The following is a 20406-nucleotide window of genomic DNA, read 5'->3' as shown; positions in this document are numbered from 1 at the left end:
GACTACGATATAAATAAAAATGAAAAACGAGCCCACGATAAATAAACAGGATAAATAAATGTAGGAATAAGAAATTGCAGCAAGAACTAAAAATTCAAAAATGACAATACTGTTGGCAAAACGCAGTTTGCAAAGAGAATTGATTCGATGGTCAATGGTCAATGTGAATGTGGTGGTAAATGTGGTGAACGTCGGCCTCAGACACGCGGCAACAGTTTCTCCATATCGCTGTTGGGATTCGGATGAATCGTCGTCGTCGTTGCCTTCGCCTTGGCCGCCGCAGCCGGATCGTAGCCATAGAGGAAGATTGAGGCAATCACCAGCATGGCTCCGGCACTGAACTGCAGTGTCAGATGGAAATTGAAAATGTAGATGGACGCAATGCACGAGATGATGATGGCCAGGGATGTGGCGAAACCCTTAAGTATATTGTCCGCATATTTGACGACGACAGCGACAATGAGACCGCCGCCCGCCTGCAACAGCACCAGATACCAGACGAACACATCGTAGCCGTGAAAGAAGCCCATGTTATAGATGCGACTGCCATCGTTCACAAAGCAGGTGATCAGTCCGAATGGAATGCTCAACAGACTCAGCTGCACATTACGCATCCACACAGAGATCTCGGCGCCCTTCAAGATCTTCTCGAAATAGATGCCCGCAAAACCGGACAAAAAGCAGGCGCCCAATGCCGCCCACAAGCCGAGCATGCGATTCTGTGTGGGCAACTGGCTGTTGGTCAATGTGGGCAACGTTGTGGTCGCCGCCGGCAAACTGGAACCGCTCGCACTTGGCGCATCCGTTTGCGCCAGCTGGACAAGCACAATGCCCAGCACGAGAAGGACAAGTGCTCCCCATTGGGTGTTGAAGAGACGTCGTCGGAGTATGACCACCGCAAACATGGCAGTAGTGAGGATCTTCAGCTGATATGTCACCTGATAGGTGGCTGCATCCAGATGCGAGGCGGACACATACAGCAGATTGTTCTGCACAATGTAGACGAGCGATGGCACGCACACCTTCAGCGTATCAAGTGGATTGGCCACGATTGTCCTATGCAGAGAGCGCACAAATTTCTGGGCATCCTTGCCCTCCTCGTTGAACACAAGCACAAGGCAGGTGATCAGCTTGGCGAACTCGGCCATCAGCACAGCTGCAACATACATAGATAGATAGAGAGTGAGATAGTGGGTGAGAAAGAGAGTCAGTGGGAAAAAAGCGGAAATAATTTGTTGATAACATGGAAATACACTTTAGCGTAAAGCGATGATAAATCACTCGAAAACAGAAACACGCACCCGCATGCAGGAAGCAAATACAAGCAACATACATATTTTGCTTATCAGCTTGGGACAGTTTGCTGTTGCTGTTGCTGTCGCTGGTTGCTGTTTCTGTTGCCGTTGCGACTCTATTTGCTGCCTTGTTATTATAATTAGCTAATTATACCCGGTAGGCAGGGCCTGCTGACAAGCTTGTTATAATTGAGTGTCTCCTACAAAAATGGGGAAATATAATCAGTTTAAACTACAGCCATAACTCGCTTAATGGCTGCTTCGGTTTACGTCGTTTTCACTTATCGGCATACATTCCTTGCTTAATGGCCACACTCAAACTACGTTGTGGCCGTTAAGCGAGGTTTCCAAGTATAACATTTTAAAGTCTACTAAAAGAAAAGTGAGTCTGTTATAATCTGCTAATCTGTACCCAAATTTGGAATAACTGCACTTACAATTTAATATAGACTTTATCTCAAATCAAGTATTACCATATATTACCATAATATTTGGCTACACTTCGCAATTAAATGCTATTTTAATATTTTATATTTCTTAAGAAAATCTTTATCTCAACAAAATAAGCGAGTTAACGAAAAAGCAAAGCCACTACGAATTAGAATTGCGAAAAAAGAATTATCTAATTTCTAGTTAATCTTGAATTTGAAGGCCACTGATAAACATTAAATAAACCCAAATAGTTGCTAAACTTACAGAAACTTTTTAGACATTAACTGATAGAGTTATTAATGAATTTGAGTACTAAAAACTTACATGGATACAATATAATTTTTTATATTTGCATCTATATACATTTAAGCGCATTTCTCGTTTTCCTTCGGTCACACAAGCTAATTTAAATTTGCAGATTTGGAGAGGATCGAACAGCATTAAAAAAAGCACAGGGCAGGGAACAATTTCATTGAAAGGAAGAAAGGAAGCGCATTTCTCTATGCTTTGGTCACACTAAATTGTTTTGTTTGGCTAGCGAGAGTATCAAGCAGTGGAGTATATTCGAGTGTGTATGTGTTGTGTATCAGCTGTGTGTGTTTATGTGTGTGTCAGCTGTGCATCCTCTTGGATGCAGCGGCAATCTCACGTTCACTCTCTCACCTGTGGAGCTGAGGAAGATGTCGCCGGGTCGTGTGCGAGCATAACGCATGCTGAGTCCCAAAATGGCATTTTGTAGCGTTAACGTTAGCAAGCTGATGTACTTCAGAGTATTCGCGTTCACTAGAGATAAACACCGATTATTGCCGTAATTGTAATTTGAAGAGGAAGCACTAATCGCATTCGCCTCACTTACCGTGTATATTCATTTTGACTGCCATGTGATGATTAAGATGTTGGTTTTGTTGGTTTGGTGTTGAAGAAGACGAGCGACAACGACGGCGACGTGACGTTAAGTGGTCAGAACATGAAATGCAAATGAAGAGTTGTTAGTGACCTTTCAATTTTTGTTATTTTTGAAAGCTATACTGAACACAACCGGCTCTCGATAACAGTAAAAAATAAAATAACTATTTTACTACCAACAAAATAATCGAAGTATTTTAACACGTCCGCAATGTGCAGCATTCTGTGCATTATTTAAATGCGCTTAACGTATTTTCTGTATGCTGCACAATTTGTTGTGGACGTGTAACCGAATAAACATGCATAAAAATACAAAAAAAAAATTGTTTGCATTGTTTCTTTGCTTTTTTTCTTCGTTTTCTTGTTGCACTTGTGTAGCCGGCAGAATTAAAATAAGTATATTGAATTGAAATAAATACAAACACCTGTTTTTTGGACAGATAAACAATTGCTTGCACAATTATTAAACGCGACAACGACGACGACGCGCTTTGCGGTGTCTGCTGCTGTTGCGCGTTTTTCTTCTTCCTTTTTACTTTCTTGTTTTTCTTTTTTTTTGGCTGTGGCGGACACGTAAACAAGCTTTTAGGTCATTTTGTCCACAGTGAGCGCGCGTGTGTTTGTGTGTGTGCGTCGGAACTCTGCTTTGTTGTTATTGCTTTCTATTATTATATTGTGGCCAACAATATGGGCTTGCTTGCCGACTATCGATAACCGATAACTGCAACTTAGACATTATCATCGAGTAGCAGTGCTGTGATTTCAAGTACCGATTACTGACTACTTCGCATAAGCATCGATTATTGATGATTACATTTTGTTTTGGTTACCAGCAACGTTGTTCGTTTGCTAAGTTTAGGCAAATTATTTCGTTATTATACCCGCTTTTACGTTAGAAGCTATAAAAATGCGCGAACAGCCGTTGAAGGAGGTGACACAGTTAATACATGCCATCAAAATGGGGTAAGCATGCCAAGAGCACAACATGAAGAATTTCATTAATTTTAATGCTAATTGCAGTTTGGTGGAAGGCTCGTATAGCATTACAAACAAAACGCTGGACATCTTCAAGTACATAATCATGAGCAAGAGCTGGCAAAGTGCTGAGTAAGTTCTAAATAAACAACCTGTTGCGGCGCGCAAGTCTTTACATCTTTCCATCCACTTTGCAGCGCCCTCATGCAAATTGTCCGCGCACAGTCGCGTATTATGCAGGCCGCATTGCCACAGGAAACGGTGACGTCAAATATTGCACGTCGCATACTGAAATTGACACGCGAAGAGTTCGATTTGCTGCAGGCGAAGGTGCAACACTTTGCCGACGATTCGCAAGCATCGCTGTCGCTGCACAAACTTGTCACACAGACCAGCGAGAATAGCGTGAGTGTTGATTACTCGATTCCACAGCAGGGATTGCGCGAGGCGCTGCTCGATCATCTGCAGGAGGTGGAAACGGAGCTGGAGACAAGCTCTGAGAACATAAGCGTTCAGGCCGAAGAGCACATACACTCGTCGGAAATCATACTGACGCTGGGACATTCGCGTAGCGTAGAGAATTTCCTGAAGCGCGCCATCAAAAAGCGACAATTCCTGACTATTATTGTGGCGGAATGTGCGCCCGCTTGTCGCGTAAGTGCAAACTTAATACATCTTATAATCTATGCTAATCCCATGACTAATCTTATGTGCAGGGTCACAATCTGGCTGCCACGCTGGCAAACGAAAAGAATGTTGAGATTATTGCCATACCGGATGCAGCCATCTTTGCGATGATGTCGCGCGTCAACAAGGTCATCATTGGTACCCACAGTGTGCTGGCCAACGGCGGACTGCGTGCCGCATGTGGCGCCTACACTGTCGCCCTGGCAGCCAAGCATTATTCGGTGCCCGTCATTGTGCTCGCTCCCATGTACAAGTTGTCGCCGTTGCATCTGTGTGAGCAGGATGCCTTCAATATGGTGGGTTGTGCCGAGGATGTGATTAACTATGACTCGTTGCCGGCACGCGATGCCAAGGTCTACAGTCCCAAGTTCGACTATGTGCCACCCGAATTGGTCACGCTTTTCATATCCAACACGTACGTGAACATTTCTATTTACTTAACAAATTCGCAAATCATTCTTGTTTTTTTTTTTGTTTTTAGCGGCGGTCATGCTCCCTCTTATGTTTATCGACTGCTCACCGAACTGTATCATCCCGAGGATCTGGAACTGTAGTGGTTATGTATATATATATTTTATTTTTGAATGCAACTGGACAACAAGCAAAACAACAGCCAACATCAACATGAAATAAAGTGATTGGGCGACAGACACTTTACGATTTGTTTTGCACGTTCTTTAACAGCTGCGTCAAGTCCGCCAGACTATCAGCATAATAATCGGGCTGCGCTTCCGGCGGTGCTGCATGCATATCATCGATGGTCAGGCTGCCGGAGAGTACAAGCAACGATTGAAAGCCACACGATTTGCCAAATTGCACATCCTGCACCAGCATATCCCCGACAAAGATGCAACGCTCGGGCTGCGTAATATTGTACATGCTCTTCAACATCTCGCCCAGAATGGGCGATGGTTTGCCCAAATATGTGGCCTCGCGGTTTGTGTAGCGTTTCACATGCTGCAAGAAATCGTAGAAACCAGCCACATTTAGATTATCCGCCAGTGGCATAATCACATCACTGCCTCCGGCAATCAAATGGCAATTCTCATTTTGCTGCAAATGACGAATGGCTTTGGCCAATTCCACGTACGACATGTCCAGATGTATGTCGAAGAGCACCGCATCCACCGGCTTGTCAATAGCCAGATAATCGACGAGCGTCGCCGATGTTAAATGTTCCTTGATTTGCTGTGGCAGTTAAATTTAGAAACAGGAGTTGGAGGAACGATTAATGAATGCTTCATTGATTCGTTGCGTGGCGGGGGAGTTGCCCCACACTCACACTCACCAGTGACTCGTATTCGATGCCATGCTTACGCAACGTTTCATTGGCCTCCAGTGACATGAGGGAATAGACACGCTGCTTTTTGCCTTTGCCAAGCGTATGCAAATAGCGTACAATACTTTTCACCGGATGCACAATGTCATCGTGCTGCACATTGCGAGCGCCAATTGTATTAAATTTCTCCATATATTGATCATCGGTGCGAAAGCTATTGTTGGACACAAATTTGACCGCTTTGCCGGCATCCTTGAGTGCATTGATGGCCTCCCCAGTGCCGGGTATCCAGCCGACAAGAAGCCAAACGACACCATCACAATCGCTGATCATCATGTCGAAGGAGTCGATAAATTTGCGCTGCTCCTCGACGCTTAGTTCCAAAATATGCCGCGGTGCCATGATTTGAACTCTGTGTCGGAATGGTTATGGATGATGATGTTGTTCACTTGTTCGCGCTCAGCGTTAAGACTGAATTTATGTGTGTGGCCGAGCACAGCGTTGAGCCCGCTGCCCGATTATTATGACTGTTTATTGCCTAGATACGTTCCAAGGTGGCGGTGGTGGTGATGGTGATGGTGGATGCTGCTCGTTGTTGTTGCTGTTGTTGCTCCAACGCCTCCAGTTTTGCTGTCGCGTTGCTCGCTGCGCGCGCAGTCCAATTAGCAAAAAGCCACAGTGTCGAGACGCCCGTTTAACCTTCAACGTCACATTGAAACGCTTCCCAATGGGTTATATTGTATGTGCATATAAAAAGAGAAAAATAAAAAAAAAAACAAATTATATATAGAAGGGTTTAACTAGTTAGTTAGCTAAGTGCGACTACTAACCACTGATAAGATAGATAGATGATGATGAGTAACTGCTGCTGATGCGAAACCCGACGTGCACCTGCTACAATCGTGTCAGAACACGCGTTGCTTCCTCGTTTTTTTTTGCGTTTAATTGCAGTCCAAGTTTCATTTGTTTATTGCTTCTCACCACAACTTAAATTCGCCGCCAAGAAGTCTGCGCGTTGCCAGACCGTCATAAAACGTTTGCTGATGGCTGATTGGCATTGATACGTTTACCGTTAAGCTTTCGCTGGCGTTGCCGGATGCCTGTGAAATGCAGCTGTTGCACTTGTGAATGGTAAACAAACGAATTTCATTGAGCATTCATTAGGTATACAATAAATAATAATAGTTATATATGTAGCTGCTCGGTGTTATCTCAACCGTAATCGTTTGTCCACCTGCACCCAGTGTAAACACGTGTATGTGTGTGTGTCTGTGTGTGTGTATGCTTGTTACGCATTGTTTACTTTTATACGGAAAAAGCCTACGTTGTAAAAAAAATTGTCTCTTGTGTGATAGCAAAGATTTATGATTAGCACTTCAGTTGACAATAAGTATTGTCAATTTGAGATTTAGGCGATGATTTGGCTATTATGTGGCCTTGAATGTGCTAATTTGTTTTTGTCATTTGATTATAATATCATAATTTGTTGAAAGCCCAACAAGCCGTTAAATGCCAATCAGCTTTTTGTCATGCATGCAAAATAACGTTTACGATAACGATGATCGATAAACGCGATAATCCGCGGCAATCAATCAAATTTTGAAGCTGCAACAATGAATTTGCACAAGGCAAAGTTATAAATAGAAATTTGCACAGTTTTTTTTTTGTTCCATTTTTGTGAGGGTGAACTAAAGTAAAGCAAGTAAGCCGCAAAAGCAGAAGCGCAAAGTTACCTTGACATTGACCAATGATTATTTTGAACGGCTTTTCTAGCCCGCAAAACAGATGCAACAATAATTACATAGTGAAAAGAACGTGGCAATAATTGAAAAGAATGAAATACAAATGCCCACAATGTGTTGTGCTATCTGTGTGGCGTAGTTGTGGCCCAAAGATAATTGAAGAAAGACGCAAATATACAAAATAAATAAAAATAGTAACTTTGGGCGTTGCATTCTTAAAAATATGTACAATCAAATTGCGAGTATGTGTGCATAAATATACTGGTCTGTGTGTGTGTGCGTGCTTATGTATATCGAAAATCCAAATCGATTGGCAGCCTAGTTAGGCGGTCTCTGATAAGATAGAAGACGACGTCGACGACGACGACGACGACGACACTCACACACAGAGTGCTTCTATAATATAGAAAACTGTAGACCTGTAGAGCTGTAGAGCTGTTTAACTGGGGCTGCTGCCAAAGTCGCTAGTCGCGATTACACAATTATTTTGGCCGCAAAACAGGAAGCAATGAGCACCGTGGACTCCGTTGTTCTCAGCCCGCCACAAAATGGCGTCGCCACCCCTTCCTCCCCCGCTGTTTCCGACTCAACTGTCCCGCCCATCACAGATCCATTACCCGCCATTGTGGGCCAATTGCGCAGCATCGAGCAGATCAATGAGCAGCGTCGGCTTTTCCTTAAGAGCACCATCAACGAGATTCAAGAGGAGGGTAAGAATGCGGACACAGACACGGAGCCACAATTGCGCCGCCAGCAGCCACCCAACAGCCTGGCGCTGCATGTGAAGTATGCAACGTTGCCGAGTCCATCGGTTGCCACATCCGGCAGCATCTTGCGTTCCCCGCTGTCGCCACCACCCAAGCCGCCCATGTTGAGTCGCACTCGGAGCACAGGCTCCGGAGATGCACGCTCGCCTCTGACCAATGGCGAGGCATTGGAGCAGCGTCGCAGCGTAGCCGAAGCAGCAGCGGGAACAGTTGCAGCGGGAACAGTTGCAACAGGAACAGTTGCTACAGGTACAGCGACAGCTGAAACAGCTGTAGTGGGAACAGTTGCAACAGGAGCAACGGCTGTGGGAACAGTTGAAACAGCTACACCGGCAGTTGGAACAGTTGAAGCAGGAACAGCAGCAGTGGAGACAGTGGTAACGGAAACAGTAGCAGCAGCAGCAACAACAACTGGAACAGTTACAACGGCAACAGTCACTACGGGGACAGCGGCAACAGCTTCACCAAAGCCACTCGCAACTCAGGTGAGCGTGGAGCAGCTGCCGCAATCGCCGCCAGCGAGCATTTCGGCCAAGCACTACGAGAGTCTGATCGAGGAGCTGCGCTGTCCCGGCTGTGCGGGTCCCATGAAAGCGCCTGTGTTGCTCTGCAAGAGCGGCCACAGCATTTGCGAGCAGTGCACACGCATCCTGCTCATGTGTCCGCTATGCAAGGTATGTAAAACTACAAAAACAAAAACCAAAAAAAAAGTGTCGCGGTGACGTCAGCATTAGGTAAGAACGGTATCTATCTATTTGCGATCCTCCTCCCGTGCCGCACAGTTCCCGACTGCGTGTTATCGCCCATGACGTATCTGTGTGTGTGTCTGATATGGTTGAATATTATCTTGTCAACGCACATAAGTCCAAGTCCACATTCCCAGTCTTCCGATGTTTTCATGTGCAGCGAGCCCTTGATTGATCAGTTACTATGTACATATTTAGATATGTATATTGGTTGGTTTCAAATCGATGCAATTTCCCATTTACAAAACTTGAATTGATCACAATTACGATATTCATTCTTATCTTCTATGTACATACAAGTATAACACTCTTTGCCCTGACTCATTTAATGACTGAGGTTTCAACTTTCAACTAGGAGGCTGCAAATTGCAGTTTTCCAAATTTATACTTGAACTAAACTTTACTAGGCAGCAAAATTGTGTTGTAACATAGTTAAGCTTTATCTTATATCTTATAGTAATAGAAAATATCAATGCAGATCAACGCAAATTTCACAATGACTTTTCAATCTAAGATATGGCTGTTGAAAATGTCGAGAGCAAAACTATCTAAAGTGAAATATTTTTTATTTTGAGTAAAAATGAATCTTATAACTGTGGATTAAAATAAGTAAAGGTTGTTCTTATAGCTCTGGATTAGCACTTTAATTTGAGCTAAGAATAATTTTGCTATTATTTTTCTGTTTTAAGATTATTAAAGAAAAATGAATGAATTATTACACAATCCAAAAAAATAACGAGTTTATACATATATTTTATCATAAACCAGAAAAAGTTCCTAAAATCAATCTTATCGCTAAATATGGGCTAGTCCAGAGCTATTGGAATAACCTTTACTTATTTTTAAGAATGTTTTAGTTAATGTTTTTTTATAGTGTCGCACGCAAGAATTATCCATATAGGTAATAGTTAAGATAGATATATAGACGATTTTTTTAATTTATAATGTTTTTAATGATATGCATTTACAAAATTTGAAAACTACTTTTAAAATTCACACTAATGAAAATTGCATATAATATTTGTCTATTAAAATTCCAATTTGAATTGAATAGTACATTGTGAACTCCCTTCTCAGCGATTCTCAAAGTGTTAAGCTAGTACCATAAAATGAGACTGTTAAATTTTAGCTACCAAACTGTAACTAGTAATTTTTGACCGTTAAATTTGCAATTTGAATTGCTGAGTAACTTGCCAACTCCCACCTTCTGTGACTTAGAGTGATGAGTGTTTAATTTGAACATAATAAAATGTGATTAATTAAGTTTTTTATAAACTCAGATATAGTATTAAATGTAAGAGGAATAATTCTGGAGTACTACCAACTAATTAGACTCAATTCTTTTCACAATATAAAGTTATCCATCTTATAAATATTTGTTTAACCATAAAGAAATGTTGCTAACTTGTATGTTTTGGCCAATTTGCAGGAGGGTTTCTCCACCATGCGCTCCCTGACCATTGAGGCGCTGTGTGCAAAGGCGCACTTCGGCTGCAGCCACTCGGCGGGCGGTTGCACGGTGCGAATGCCGGTGGCATTGCTGCCGTGGCACGAGCAGCAGTGCATCTACAAGCCGATGAAGTGCTTCATGGGACGTGTGTGGGGCGATTGCCGTTGGCATGGCCGGGAAGTGCAATGGAAACAGCATCTGGAGGAGCAGCACATGGACAAGCTGTTTCGCTCGCCGACGGCGGATCTCGTTTGGAATATGGGCATGCGGCGCAAACCGTTGACCGGCTACTATGTGTTCCAGGCGCACGACGAGATGTTCAATTTCTATGAGATCTACGACAAGCAGCGCATACTCTTCACCATGACATGCACGTCGAATCGACGCGAAGCCAAATACAATTATGCTTACGAGGTGACGCTGCTGCAGCCGGACAACGAGGCGGTGTCGTTGACCCAAAAGTTCCCGGTGCACAGCGAATACGACAGGGACATCCTGATGGAGGGCACCTGTGTCACCATTGGCCTCAGCGAGCTGTCGCGCTTTGTGGACGACGACAAGGTGAGTGTGGGCGATAGCTGTTAATAACTTTATTGACTTTTTTCACTCTCTCTCCCTCAGGTGCTCCACTATCGGGTGAACGTGATGGCAGTGAAGTCGCCGCGCCGCTTGAAGCCAGCTCGTCAGAGTTTGCCCGCCGGCGTCGATTATCACACGCGCAGCAATGGCGTCAACGGCAAGAGTGTCCCGGCTAACATGATTATTACGCGCACCTACAAGGAGGCACTGGGCGAGGTCTCCACGTCGGCACCCGGCACACCAGGGACACCGGATGGCGATGACTGCAACGGTGCTGTGCCCGATCTGGAACGTAAATGGGGCACACCGCAATTGCACTTCAATCGCAAGTATTTGCGCAACACGCTCAATGCCGAGAGCAACGGGGATGTGAAGGATGATGAGCTGCGTCCACTGCAGGAGACACGTTCGATGGCTGCCGGCAATGAGGATAAGTTGTCGCTGTGCAGCAATAGCACCAGCTTTACGAAGAAGGTCTCCAATTCGCTGCGTCGCAGTTTCCGTTCGCTCAAAACCGATCTCATCGAGCTGCGACCATTTTCCAAAAAGAAAAATACCGTCCTAACCACAACACCGGCGTCTGCAAAGACTACAAAGCAATAGAGATGAGATCTGGCAAAACAACCATTGAGCTGCATGCAACTTGTGATCAAATGTCTTGGCTCGCTTTAAGAGCCGTTTCCAAAATGTGCTAACTACATGTATTAAACAGAAAAGAAAGTCTATAAAGATGCCTTGCCCAACATATCTATAAATACTGCAATAAAAAATAACGAGAAATGAACAGAATCGTCTTATTTTTAATGCCTGCTTAATCGCAATGCCAACTGAAATATAAATTATACGTTCTCTATATTCAACGTAAATTCAATGTATTAACTTCAAAGTGTTTACTAACTTAAATTTACGATAAATTTGCAAGACAAGTTTCTAGAATCTAGATATTATCTGGACTTAATTCCTATATTCAAATGTCCGATTGGTCTGCTTCGTTTGGTATCAGAAGTTGAATCAACTTGTAGCTTAGCTTAATCTATACTTACTTTTACATAGTTATGGCAAAAAGAAAAAGAATATAGCGTAATTCATAGAAATATGTTTCTTATTTTCTCTCAGATTTTCCATATTGTTATTCACTACAAAAATACAAATTGATCTGAGAAAAGTGTACGCAGTGTGTCATATTCAGGCACTCTGAAGGAGTTTTGGTAAATGAATAGATTATGAATATTGAATAACATGACTAAGAAAGTTAAATACGTGTGTGTTAATTGAAAAGTATCTTTCTCTCTATCTCTGTCTAATTGATGGGTGGGCAGTATCGTAAAATTACTGCACCTGATTTTGTTTTCTTGAACTACATTAAACGATAACTAAACTAGGCAAATCTAATGTACAATCTATGCAATCGTCGATGCTGCTACAGCAATCCCTGCATCTCGTTCATGAACTGCAGATACGCATCGTCCTTGGTGGGCGGCTTGTGTGCCTCCGGTGGGGCATGCATATGCCGCTCGCTCGCATCGTTGGCACCCGCCATGTGCTTCGCCCGCGCCGAGCGCCGTTGATCCTCGCGCTTCACACGCAACGTGGACGGGACAAAGCGTGTCACATCAGCACTTAGGAATCTAAGAGCAGCAAAGTGTAATACATAAATAACATGTTGGATAAGTGATAGTTAACAATGGAAACATGCCTGATTTGCGGCTTGGCCGTAATGGTGGTGATGCCCTTGCCCTGCTCCTTGCTGGCTATGGCATTGGCAGCGACGCCGCCGCCTCCGCTGCCATGCTTCACATGATGACCGCCAGCCATGCGAGGTGGCAGCCCAGGTGGCGGTCCCGGTGGCATGCGTATGCCCATCCTTGGTATGGGACCCAGGGCGTGAGGCGGTCGAGCGCCTGGTGGCGGACCTGGCGGCATGCGCATGCCAAAGCCCGGCATGCCGGGTCCAGGTGGGCGCATTGGTGGCGGCCGAAACATAATCCCAGGCGGTGCAATGCCTCGCATATGCGGCAGCTGTGGCAACTGCTGCTGTTGTTGTTGCTGCTGCTGCTGCTGGGGCGGCACTGGTGCACTTGGTGGCAACGGTATGGCGGGCAGTGTGGGCGCTATGGGCGGTGCTGGCACTGTGGTGACCGCTGCAGCCGTTGTCAGCGTTGCTGGCGTCGCTTTCAGCGACTCTTTGCAGCCGCTATTTGTGCTAGGCTTGGACTTGGTATTAGGCTGCTCACCATCGGAAGCCATGTCATCATCGTTTGCCCCATCCTCATCCTCGTCGTCATCGTCATCATCCACGTCGTCGTCGTCATCAGCGTCATCCTCACTGCTGGTGTTGTAGCTCCTGCGACGACGACGACGATGCGCCAATGTGGGTGACTTTGCCTCACCAGAGCTGTCATGTTTGTCATCCTTGTGCTCGCCATCCAGCTCAGCATCGTTGCCCTGCAGCTTCCGATGCTTGCGCTTGTGAACATGCTCCATTTCCTTCATGAAATCATCAATGCTGCCGGCCATCGATTCGCCCTCGTCACCCTCGTAGTCACTGTTGCCTGCCGCATCTGAATCAAGCTCGGACATGGCAAATAGATCGGGCGGTGGTCCTGGTGGCACACCCAGCCAATCTTTATCCTCGTCGTCCTTCAGTTTATCGCCCTGCGAATCACCAGCGTTACCCGCTGAATCGCTGTCACGCTTGGTGACGCCAGGCGGAGCTCCTGGAGCAAACGGAGGTAGCGCCAGGGTCATCGGTGGCGGCGGCATACGTATGCTGCCCGTACCACCAGGAAATGTGATGTTACTGTTGGCATTGCTACCACTGCCACCACTGACGCTGTTGGCTGCATTGCCACCGCTCGCATTACTTGCATTGGATGCGGAGACGGGTGCCGGCAGAGGTATCTCATCGATCTGTACACTCTGGGCGTGCTTTACACTCTCGTAGTACTGCTGCTTTTTCAGACGCTTCTTCTCGTACTCCACCTCTTTACGTTTCAGCTCGGCCCAATGCTCGGGTTCATCATTGTGCTGCCAAAATATTAACATTAGTTATGCAGCGAAATATAAAAAAGATTCACTTACATAAAGCCGCATGACGCGATCAAACGTCTCCTTGAGCTTTTTCCGCTTATCCCGCAACACCTTCTCATTGAGTGGCGACGGCTGCAGCACATTGTACTCTGAAGAAAGAAAGGTTTTACCCACAGAATCAAGGTGGACTCCAATCTTGGAATATTGCTGCATTGCTTACCCATTTCGTCAATCTTCTCCATCTCCTCTAGTATTTGCGAGGGATCCTTGTTTTTCAACACCGCAGCTCGAACCATTTGCCGCTGTCGTTTATTCTTCTTTAGTTCCTTTTTGCGAGCCTCCTTACCTACAATTTAAATATATATAAATAGTAAAGTGTGTGCGTATTTATAACATAATTTTGCAACTTACGCGCTTGGTCTGTGGGATTCATGTATTTACCACTTTTAGTGGTATTAATGGAGCGTCGCCCCATCTTGCCGGCTGTTTGTTTATTAAATTAGTCTTAAATTAAAAAACAAAAAATTAAATCAAGCTCTCTAGCAATCCGCTTTTCGGTTTTTTTTGTTTTGATACACACGAGTGTGAAATGCAAAAAAACAGCGTTACCGCAGCGTGAATAGCACAAGTATACTGTGTTCAATGTGACCAGATGCAACGAAATATGCTAAATTGTCAAGTGTTAAGATGGCGCTATATTTTAAACATTATTGATTATTTTAGTTTAATATTTAAAAACATTAAACTATGTTAAATTTGCTCAATATATTAAACAAAAAACAAAAAGGTTTTGAGCAATGCGCAAAATACATTGTGAACAGAGTTCTTTATATTTTTCAAATATTTGAACGATGTGGCAACGTTCCTCTTACGTTGAATTGTGCCGGCACAATTGTAAAAGAAAAAGTGGACGCCGTGGATAAATGAAATTCTTAAAATGTCCAATATTTTAAATTCACAAAGCTTTCTTGAAGCATTCCAATTACTAAATATTACCCACGAGCCAGATAAATCTACAACAACCCCAACAAAAAGCATTGCGACCGACGTAAGTTTCAAAAATTGTTTAGTATGAAAGAACATGTCAGCCGAGCAAAACCAAACAAAACCTAAACAATTTAAAACACAACAGCGCCAGCAGCAGCCACAACAACAAGATGCGGCAAATGGCAACAACAGCAACGACAACGACAGCGACAGCATCATCGAAGTCGTCGCTCACGACATTCTCACGTGCAGAATGCCCCAAAGAGCGGCAGGTGATGCGGACAATAGTGACGACACCGACACCGACTCGGACGTTATTGTCGTTGTGGATACATCAGAAACATCGTCATTTGTCAGCTACATTCGTCCATCGGATTTGGATACAGATTCCGACGACAACAGCGATATTTCCGACGCTTGGACAATACCAGAAACCGAAACCGAGAACGATTCCGACATCGATGTTGAGAAGCAAAGTAAATTTCATACATATGAAAACAGCAAAAAAAAACAAATGATCATTAGTGCGATCTTTTGTAGGTGACAGCATGATGGATAAGTTTGTGAGCACACCAATTAAACGCAAACTCGAATCCTTCTCCAACAGTAACAAGAAGACCAAGTCAAAGGAGCCATGTAAGTAAGCAGTTAAAATACTAAACAAACTCCTATTAAATTGCTATTTGCCCGCAGCGATCGACCTGAGTTTGTTGGAAAAGACGTCGATATGTCCACCCAAAGTGATAACCACCCGCAGTGGACGCGCTGTGCGTCAACGCATCGATCACAAGTTCGACTATTCGTCGCGCAAAGCTCAGCTTGAGGATTCATCATCGGATGATGATTACGAAGATGACGATGAAGATGACGTTGACGACGACGACGATGCTGATGAGGATTATCATGAAGAGTATCCAGATGACGAAGATGATGATGATGATGACGATGATTATGTGGAACAAGTGCATGAGCAGCCCACACGCAAACAACGTCGCATCTCAATGCTAAGTAGCGGCTGCAGCAGCAGCATTGCCAGCTCTTCCATAATTGACAACACTGATGACGCATTCATCTATGTGGATTTGCGGCAACCGGTGGCCATTGTCAGCAGCGAGCCGACTGCTGATGCTACTACCGTTGAATGCGACACCGAATTAAAGATGCGTTTGCAAAAGTTTTTGGGTTTGCGACCGGCACAGCGGCGTCTCTACAATCCCATGGCCAATTATGAGCTCGAAGACAATCGCATGGATGAGGATCCGCCCGAGGTGGCACCTCCAAGCTCGCGCCTCTGGGCAGCACACAATACGCACAATGTTGTACAAGAGCCAAAAGCTCGAGTACCAAAGGCAGCATCGACGCCCAGTCAAGTGTTGCCGCCATTAATGAAAACCCTGGGTGCGGAGGTAACCAATGAGATGAAAATGCTGCTCTTCGATGATATTGTGCAGCGCACGAACGCCAATTGCTTTGAGAGTCAAACGCCGCAGCACATCAAGGAGCCTATCGATCTGAGTGGCCTGCCCAGCGAGGAGGTGCGTGCACACAATTGTCAGCAGCACAAGAAGATCACCAATTTGCTGGCACGCTATGCGGGTGTCTACAGCTTTTTGGATTCACTGCGGCGTGAGTTGACTTTTTAACCGTTTTTTGTTTTAGTTATATATTCGAGAACCTAATGAAATACCTTTTCTTTTTTACAGCTGAGACGCCTCTTAATATGTGTCATCCACTCGCTGTCTACTATCGTAAGCGTGACTTTGAATCGTCCAAAACAATGCTGGCCAAGACCCTGTTCAATGTGCTCAATCACAGCATCTTCCACTGCGGTTTGCGTCGCATCATTACATGGAAGAGTTGCATGAACACACCGAGCACAATTGTGCATTCCATTGAGGCTGGTCGCCAGCGCACTTCGCGCATCGTTCTCTGGCAGCAGATGAAGCAGCCAGGCATGCTGGTGAAGGCGCTGCTACACGAGATGTGTCATGCCGCTGCCTTTGTATATCACGGTGAGACAGGACATGGCGATCACTGTCGCAAGTGGTAAGTGGAGGCATTTAACAAACCTTAGCAGTGTGCTAAAGCTTTCATTTTGTTGCAGGGCGTATCGTGCCAAATCGCTGCTGCCAGAGCTTCCACAGATTGATGATTGCAATGCCAAGTTCAAGTACACCTGTCTGCTGTGTCATCGACGCTCGCATGGCATCATCAAGTTCGAGGATGAGGAGCAACAGCTTCGTTGCCACTATTGTCAATTCGAGGTGAATGTGGAGAAGTACAATGCGGAGGAGGCGCATTCTTTATCCTTTACCGATCAACTTGTTACGCCCTACAAACAGTTTGTGCGTGAGAATTACTTAAAGTGTGCGGAGAGCACTCACAGTTCGAAGATGCAGTCGCTCAACAGCCAGTACAAGGAGCAACTGCAAGAGCAGTAGCAAGCGACAGCCAGCTAATGCAACACACTAACTATATTGATAGCTTTACTGATAAACTAATCTTTTTTTTTGCAAGTTGACGTACAGTAAATATATATAATTTTTTTAATAAAGCATCGCATGTTGTTTGATGCGCTTTGAATGGTGCGCGTAAATAATCGATGTAATATCGAACTGTGATCGATAATTGCTATCGAGCAGGACTCGAGGCTTCGTCGATCATTTGCATGTCAAAGCATCGATTGCAAGCAGTTAATCGAACTCGATTTTTCGCCTTAAATTCAAAACGGCAATTGTTAGAATTTAAAATTCGAAATACATTTATTGACTTTTGACTACTAATATGCATTTTTTGTTAGCCTTGCGCTTAGGATAACATGCCCTTGCTACGCTTGAAGGCGGCGCCAGCTTTGCGATTGTGATTGGCACGTGATGATTTATGCGCCTCCTTCTGTCCACGATTGCGAGTGGTTTGCTGCGTCTGTCCCTGTCCCTTGGGTGCACCCACCACATCGCCCTGCTGATGATGCTGCCGTTGTCCGCCGTATTTGGCCTGCTGACGCTGTTGGTAGCGAGCTCGCGTAACCTCCGGATTCTCACAGAAGTCAGTGCCCCGTTTCGCTGTCGCCAACTTCTGCTGCTCGTCATCACTCTCGTCGTCGTCCTGCTCATCATCAGACGCATCCTGCGCCTCGTACGCACTATTCGCAGCCGAGGCCTGCTGCAGCTTGGCACGCAACAAACTCATGGGCGGTGCCTGGCCATCATTCAACGCCTCATAGCTGTCATCGTACTCATCATCATATTCCGCACCCGTTGCCTCATCCGGAGTCTCTTCGACCAGCGCATACTGCTGATACCGCTGCTTCAGCTGACCAATGTCACGCTTATCGTCAAGCAGCTGCTCAGCATTGCGTGCGGTACCCGGCAATCCTTTGCCTTGCTTGATGATGCATTGCGGATTGTCCTGGGTGAGCACATCATAGCGATCGCCATCGTGCACATTGTAATGCCGCACACCCGTCTGCCGCTGCAGTTTATCTTGCGGATCGGCCGGTATGAACACCTCCTGGCGATCCATGTGTATCAGATCCGGTGGCAGATTATCGTCCAGTATGGCTGCAATGGCCTGCTCGCTGTTGTCGTAACGCGTTAGCAGTCTTCGTATGAAGCCCATACCCAGATCGGGCAGCACATCCAGCACAGCGCTCACCTCCAAGTCAATGTCGCGTTTGCTGTTGCTGCTCCCATTCTCAATCGTGGCCACCGTTGAGACTGTGGCTGTTGCAGCTTCGTGCTGTACTCCGCTCTCCTCGTCGTCATCGCTGTTCGGATTACTGACCTGCTCATCCGCCAGCACTCCGCTGGTGCAGCTGGCCAGCGTTTTCTGATAGCCAGCTATCACAAAGTCTACCTTGTAGTTTTTTCTAATTGATAGAAGAGAAAGTTAAGCTAAAACAATAAAGCAAACTAACTATATTAGTTGCTTACATTTTGGGACACGTCTTGAGCAGCACAGCAATGTCATGCTCCACAGGATATTGACGCTGATAGTCGATGACAAAGGTCTGCGCCGAGAGACATTCCTGCAGCAGTTCCACCAGTTGCTGGCCACGTCCCGCCTCCAGTTGTGCATGCGTTATGCTGCGCACCACATTAAGGAACTGTTGTCGCGCCTCGTTCAGCCAACGTAACGAGCTAGCGTGTGCATTAATCATGTAGATATTGCGATACAACATTGGCACGGTCATGTCATAAAAATTGGCAATGCTGCAACGACAAAATATAGAATTAAACACTGACTAAACTATAGTTTAAGGTCAAGCCCACCTTTGCACCAATTTAAGCTGCTCACAAGCAATCAACAAATCGGGACACAGCTGAAGCAGCAAACGCAATGTGTAGGCGCAGTCCAATGCAAACAGCACCACATCATCGTAAGGCGTGTCGGCAGCAGGATCGAGTAAGGCTCCCCCACCGGCGCCCTCGCAACCCTCGTTCTCTACCTGAATTTGCATGCTAAGAAATGCGCTCTCATAGAAGGCCAATCCCTCCTGCAGATCTTTAAGGTAATCCGGTTGCAGACGTAGAACAGTGTCAAAGATCGTCTGCAGCACACGCAAATTCTGTGCATCGGCATCCCCCACAGCAATCACCAGATCACACAGCAAGGGCACCGATATCAAATAGTTGTTGTACAACAAGGATTTATGATGCTCCGGCGCCAACCATTCGGTGGGCGACTCTTTCTCGGTGATTAAACGCATAATGAGGCGTATCACATGATTCAATAGTTGGCTGTATAGCAACTTGGCATTGCTCAATGCTGTTGTTGTGTTACTGTCATTGGTGTCCACTCTGTAGTATGGATTAGCACGTTGCAGGAATGTTACGATGGCAGCCATGGCCGAATCAAAATGGACAATATACGACCAAAATCTAAAGCAATTCAATCCAATTAACTAACATAACAACTTACACAACTTGAGCTCAACTTACTCGTGATGCTTGAGATGCAGCAGAAATTCGAAATCTTGCAGACAATTGGTGGCCACATGTTGCCACTCCTCCAAGGCGGCGTCACTCTTTAGGTTGCCATACGAACTGAGCATGCAGATATATGTGCCAAATGGTTTCTCTCGAGCTATCCAATGTGCATCCTAAAGTAAGTGCAAACGTTGACAGCTGCTTTTGTTTTTGTTTATCATATCGTGACTTACAAGTGCTGGAACTTGACGCCGCACACCTTTGGAGTCAGCTAGCGATAGCTTCAAGTCGCCTAATGCTAGCTTCTCCGGGTTGTAGTCCTTAACATTATTTTGCAACTTTTTATTTACCATGACGAGCGTCAAATACTACACAATTGGCAAATGTGGTGAAACTGATAAAAAAAAAAGTAAACGAAAACATTAGCTATCGAAACACTTCGATTACTTTTAATACAGTCAGTGAGACCGTTTCAAAATATACATTGAGGTATCCGATAGTTCCAAAGAAATGTGTCGATAATCGTTCGATATCGATAAGTGAACTGAAAAGATGTGAGGCGCCAATTGCTAAACACATTTGAAATGAGTGAAATATTTAAAA

The 20406-nt window shown here is 45.1% G+C and overlaps 7 protein-coding genes across 8 annotated transcripts; 3 read left to right on the top strand and 4 right to left on the bottom strand.

The window, feature by feature from the left end:
- Nucleotides 1-55: 55 nt before the first annotated feature.
- Nucleotides 56-3303, bottom strand: LOC117578148 (UDP-N-acetylglucosamine transporter). Of its 2 annotated transcripts, XM_034263367.2 has the most exons (4): nucleotides 3059-3303; nucleotides 2584-2601; nucleotides 2391-2510; nucleotides 56-1156 (listed from the first exon to the last, which is right to left on the bottom strand). In XM_034263367.2, the coding sequence occupies exons 2-4, from the start codon at nucleotides 2594-2596 to the stop codon at nucleotides 198-200; spliced, it is 1092 nt and encodes a 363-aa protein (XP_034119258.1). In that variant the 5' UTR covers nucleotides 2597-2601; nucleotides 3059-3303; the 3' UTR covers nucleotides 56-197. The 2 variants fall into 2 exon arrangements, with proteins under 2 accessions (XP_034119258.1, XP_034119257.1); XM_034263366.2 differs by lacking the exon at nucleotides 3059-3303 and having other exon boundaries at nucleotides 2584-2708.
- Nucleotides 3304-3418: 115 nt separating this feature from the next.
- On the top strand, nucleotides 3419-4919 carry LOC117578150 (translation initiation factor eIF-2B subunit beta). The gene is made up of 5 exons (XM_034263368.2): nucleotides 3419-3596; nucleotides 3654-3740; nucleotides 3806-4262; nucleotides 4325-4710; nucleotides 4777-4919. The coding sequence occupies exons 1-5, from the start codon at nucleotides 3541-3543 to the stop codon at nucleotides 4847-4849; spliced, it is 1059 nt and encodes a 352-aa protein (XP_034119259.1). The 5' UTR covers nucleotides 3419-3540; the 3' UTR covers nucleotides 4850-4919.
- LOC117578151 (uncharacterized) lies at nucleotides 4839-6759 on the bottom strand. The gene is made up of 3 exons (XM_034263369.2): nucleotides 6405-6759; nucleotides 5584-6294; nucleotides 4839-5483 (listed from the first exon to the last, which is right to left on the bottom strand). The coding sequence occupies exons 2-3, from the start codon at nucleotides 5974-5976 to the stop codon at nucleotides 4950-4952; spliced, it is 927 nt and encodes a 308-aa protein (XP_034119260.1). The 5' UTR covers nucleotides 5977-6294; nucleotides 6405-6759; the 3' UTR covers nucleotides 4839-4949.
- A 646-nt stretch (nucleotides 6760-7405) lies between these two features.
- On the top strand, nucleotides 7406-11651 carry LOC117578144 (uncharacterized). The gene is made up of 3 exons (XM_034263362.2): nucleotides 7406-8757; nucleotides 10259-10840; nucleotides 10901-11651. The coding sequence occupies exons 1-3, from the start codon at nucleotides 7825-7827 to the stop codon at nucleotides 11459-11461; spliced, it is 2076 nt and encodes a 691-aa protein (XP_034119253.1). The 5' UTR covers nucleotides 7406-7824; the 3' UTR covers nucleotides 11462-11651.
- A 52-nt stretch (nucleotides 11652-11703) lies between these two features.
- Nucleotides 11704-14521, bottom strand: LOC117578146 (WW domain-binding protein 11). Its single transcript, XM_034263363.2, has 5 exons — nucleotides 14300-14521; nucleotides 14109-14234; nucleotides 13940-14037; nucleotides 12555-13885; nucleotides 11704-12486 (listed from the first exon to the last, which is right to left on the bottom strand). The coding sequence occupies exons 1-5, from the start codon at nucleotides 14361-14363 to the stop codon at nucleotides 12279-12281; spliced, it is 1827 nt and encodes a 608-aa protein (XP_034119254.1). The 5' UTR covers nucleotides 14364-14521; the 3' UTR covers nucleotides 11704-12278.
- A 248-nt stretch (nucleotides 14522-14769) lies between these two features.
- Nucleotides 14770-17536, top strand: LOC117570990 (germ cell nuclear acidic protein). The gene is made up of 6 exons (XM_034252941.2): nucleotides 14770-14936; nucleotides 15021-15351; nucleotides 15416-15511; nucleotides 15569-16501; nucleotides 16579-16921; nucleotides 16980-17536. The coding sequence occupies exons 1-6, from the start codon at nucleotides 14826-14828 to the stop codon at nucleotides 17314-17316; spliced, it is 2151 nt and encodes a 716-aa protein (XP_034108832.1). The 5' UTR covers nucleotides 14770-14825; the 3' UTR covers nucleotides 17317-17536.
- A 73-nt stretch (nucleotides 17537-17609) lies between these two features.
- Nucleotides 17610-20210, bottom strand: LOC117570983 (activating signal cointegrator 1 complex subunit 2). The gene is made up of 5 exons (XM_034252933.2): nucleotides 20037-20210; nucleotides 19816-19976; nucleotides 19147-19755; nucleotides 18808-19086; nucleotides 17610-18743 (listed from the first exon to the last, which is right to left on the bottom strand). The coding sequence occupies exons 1-5, from the start codon at nucleotides 20154-20156 to the stop codon at nucleotides 17684-17686; spliced, it is 2229 nt and encodes a 742-aa protein (XP_034108824.1). The 5' UTR covers nucleotides 20157-20210; the 3' UTR covers nucleotides 17610-17683.
- Between the last annotated feature and the right edge of the window lie 196 nt (nucleotides 20211-20406).

Source organism: Drosophila albomicans, chromosome X, assembly GCF_009650485.2.
Source record: "Drosophila albomicans strain 15112-1751.03 chromosome X, ASM965048v2, whole genome shotgun sequence".
Classification (NCBI taxonomy): Eukaryota; Metazoa; Arthropoda; class Insecta; order Diptera; family Drosophilidae; genus Drosophila; species Drosophila albomicans.
Note: the sequence above shows the minus strand (reverse complement) of the source record. Positions and strands in the feature narration are given on the sequence as shown.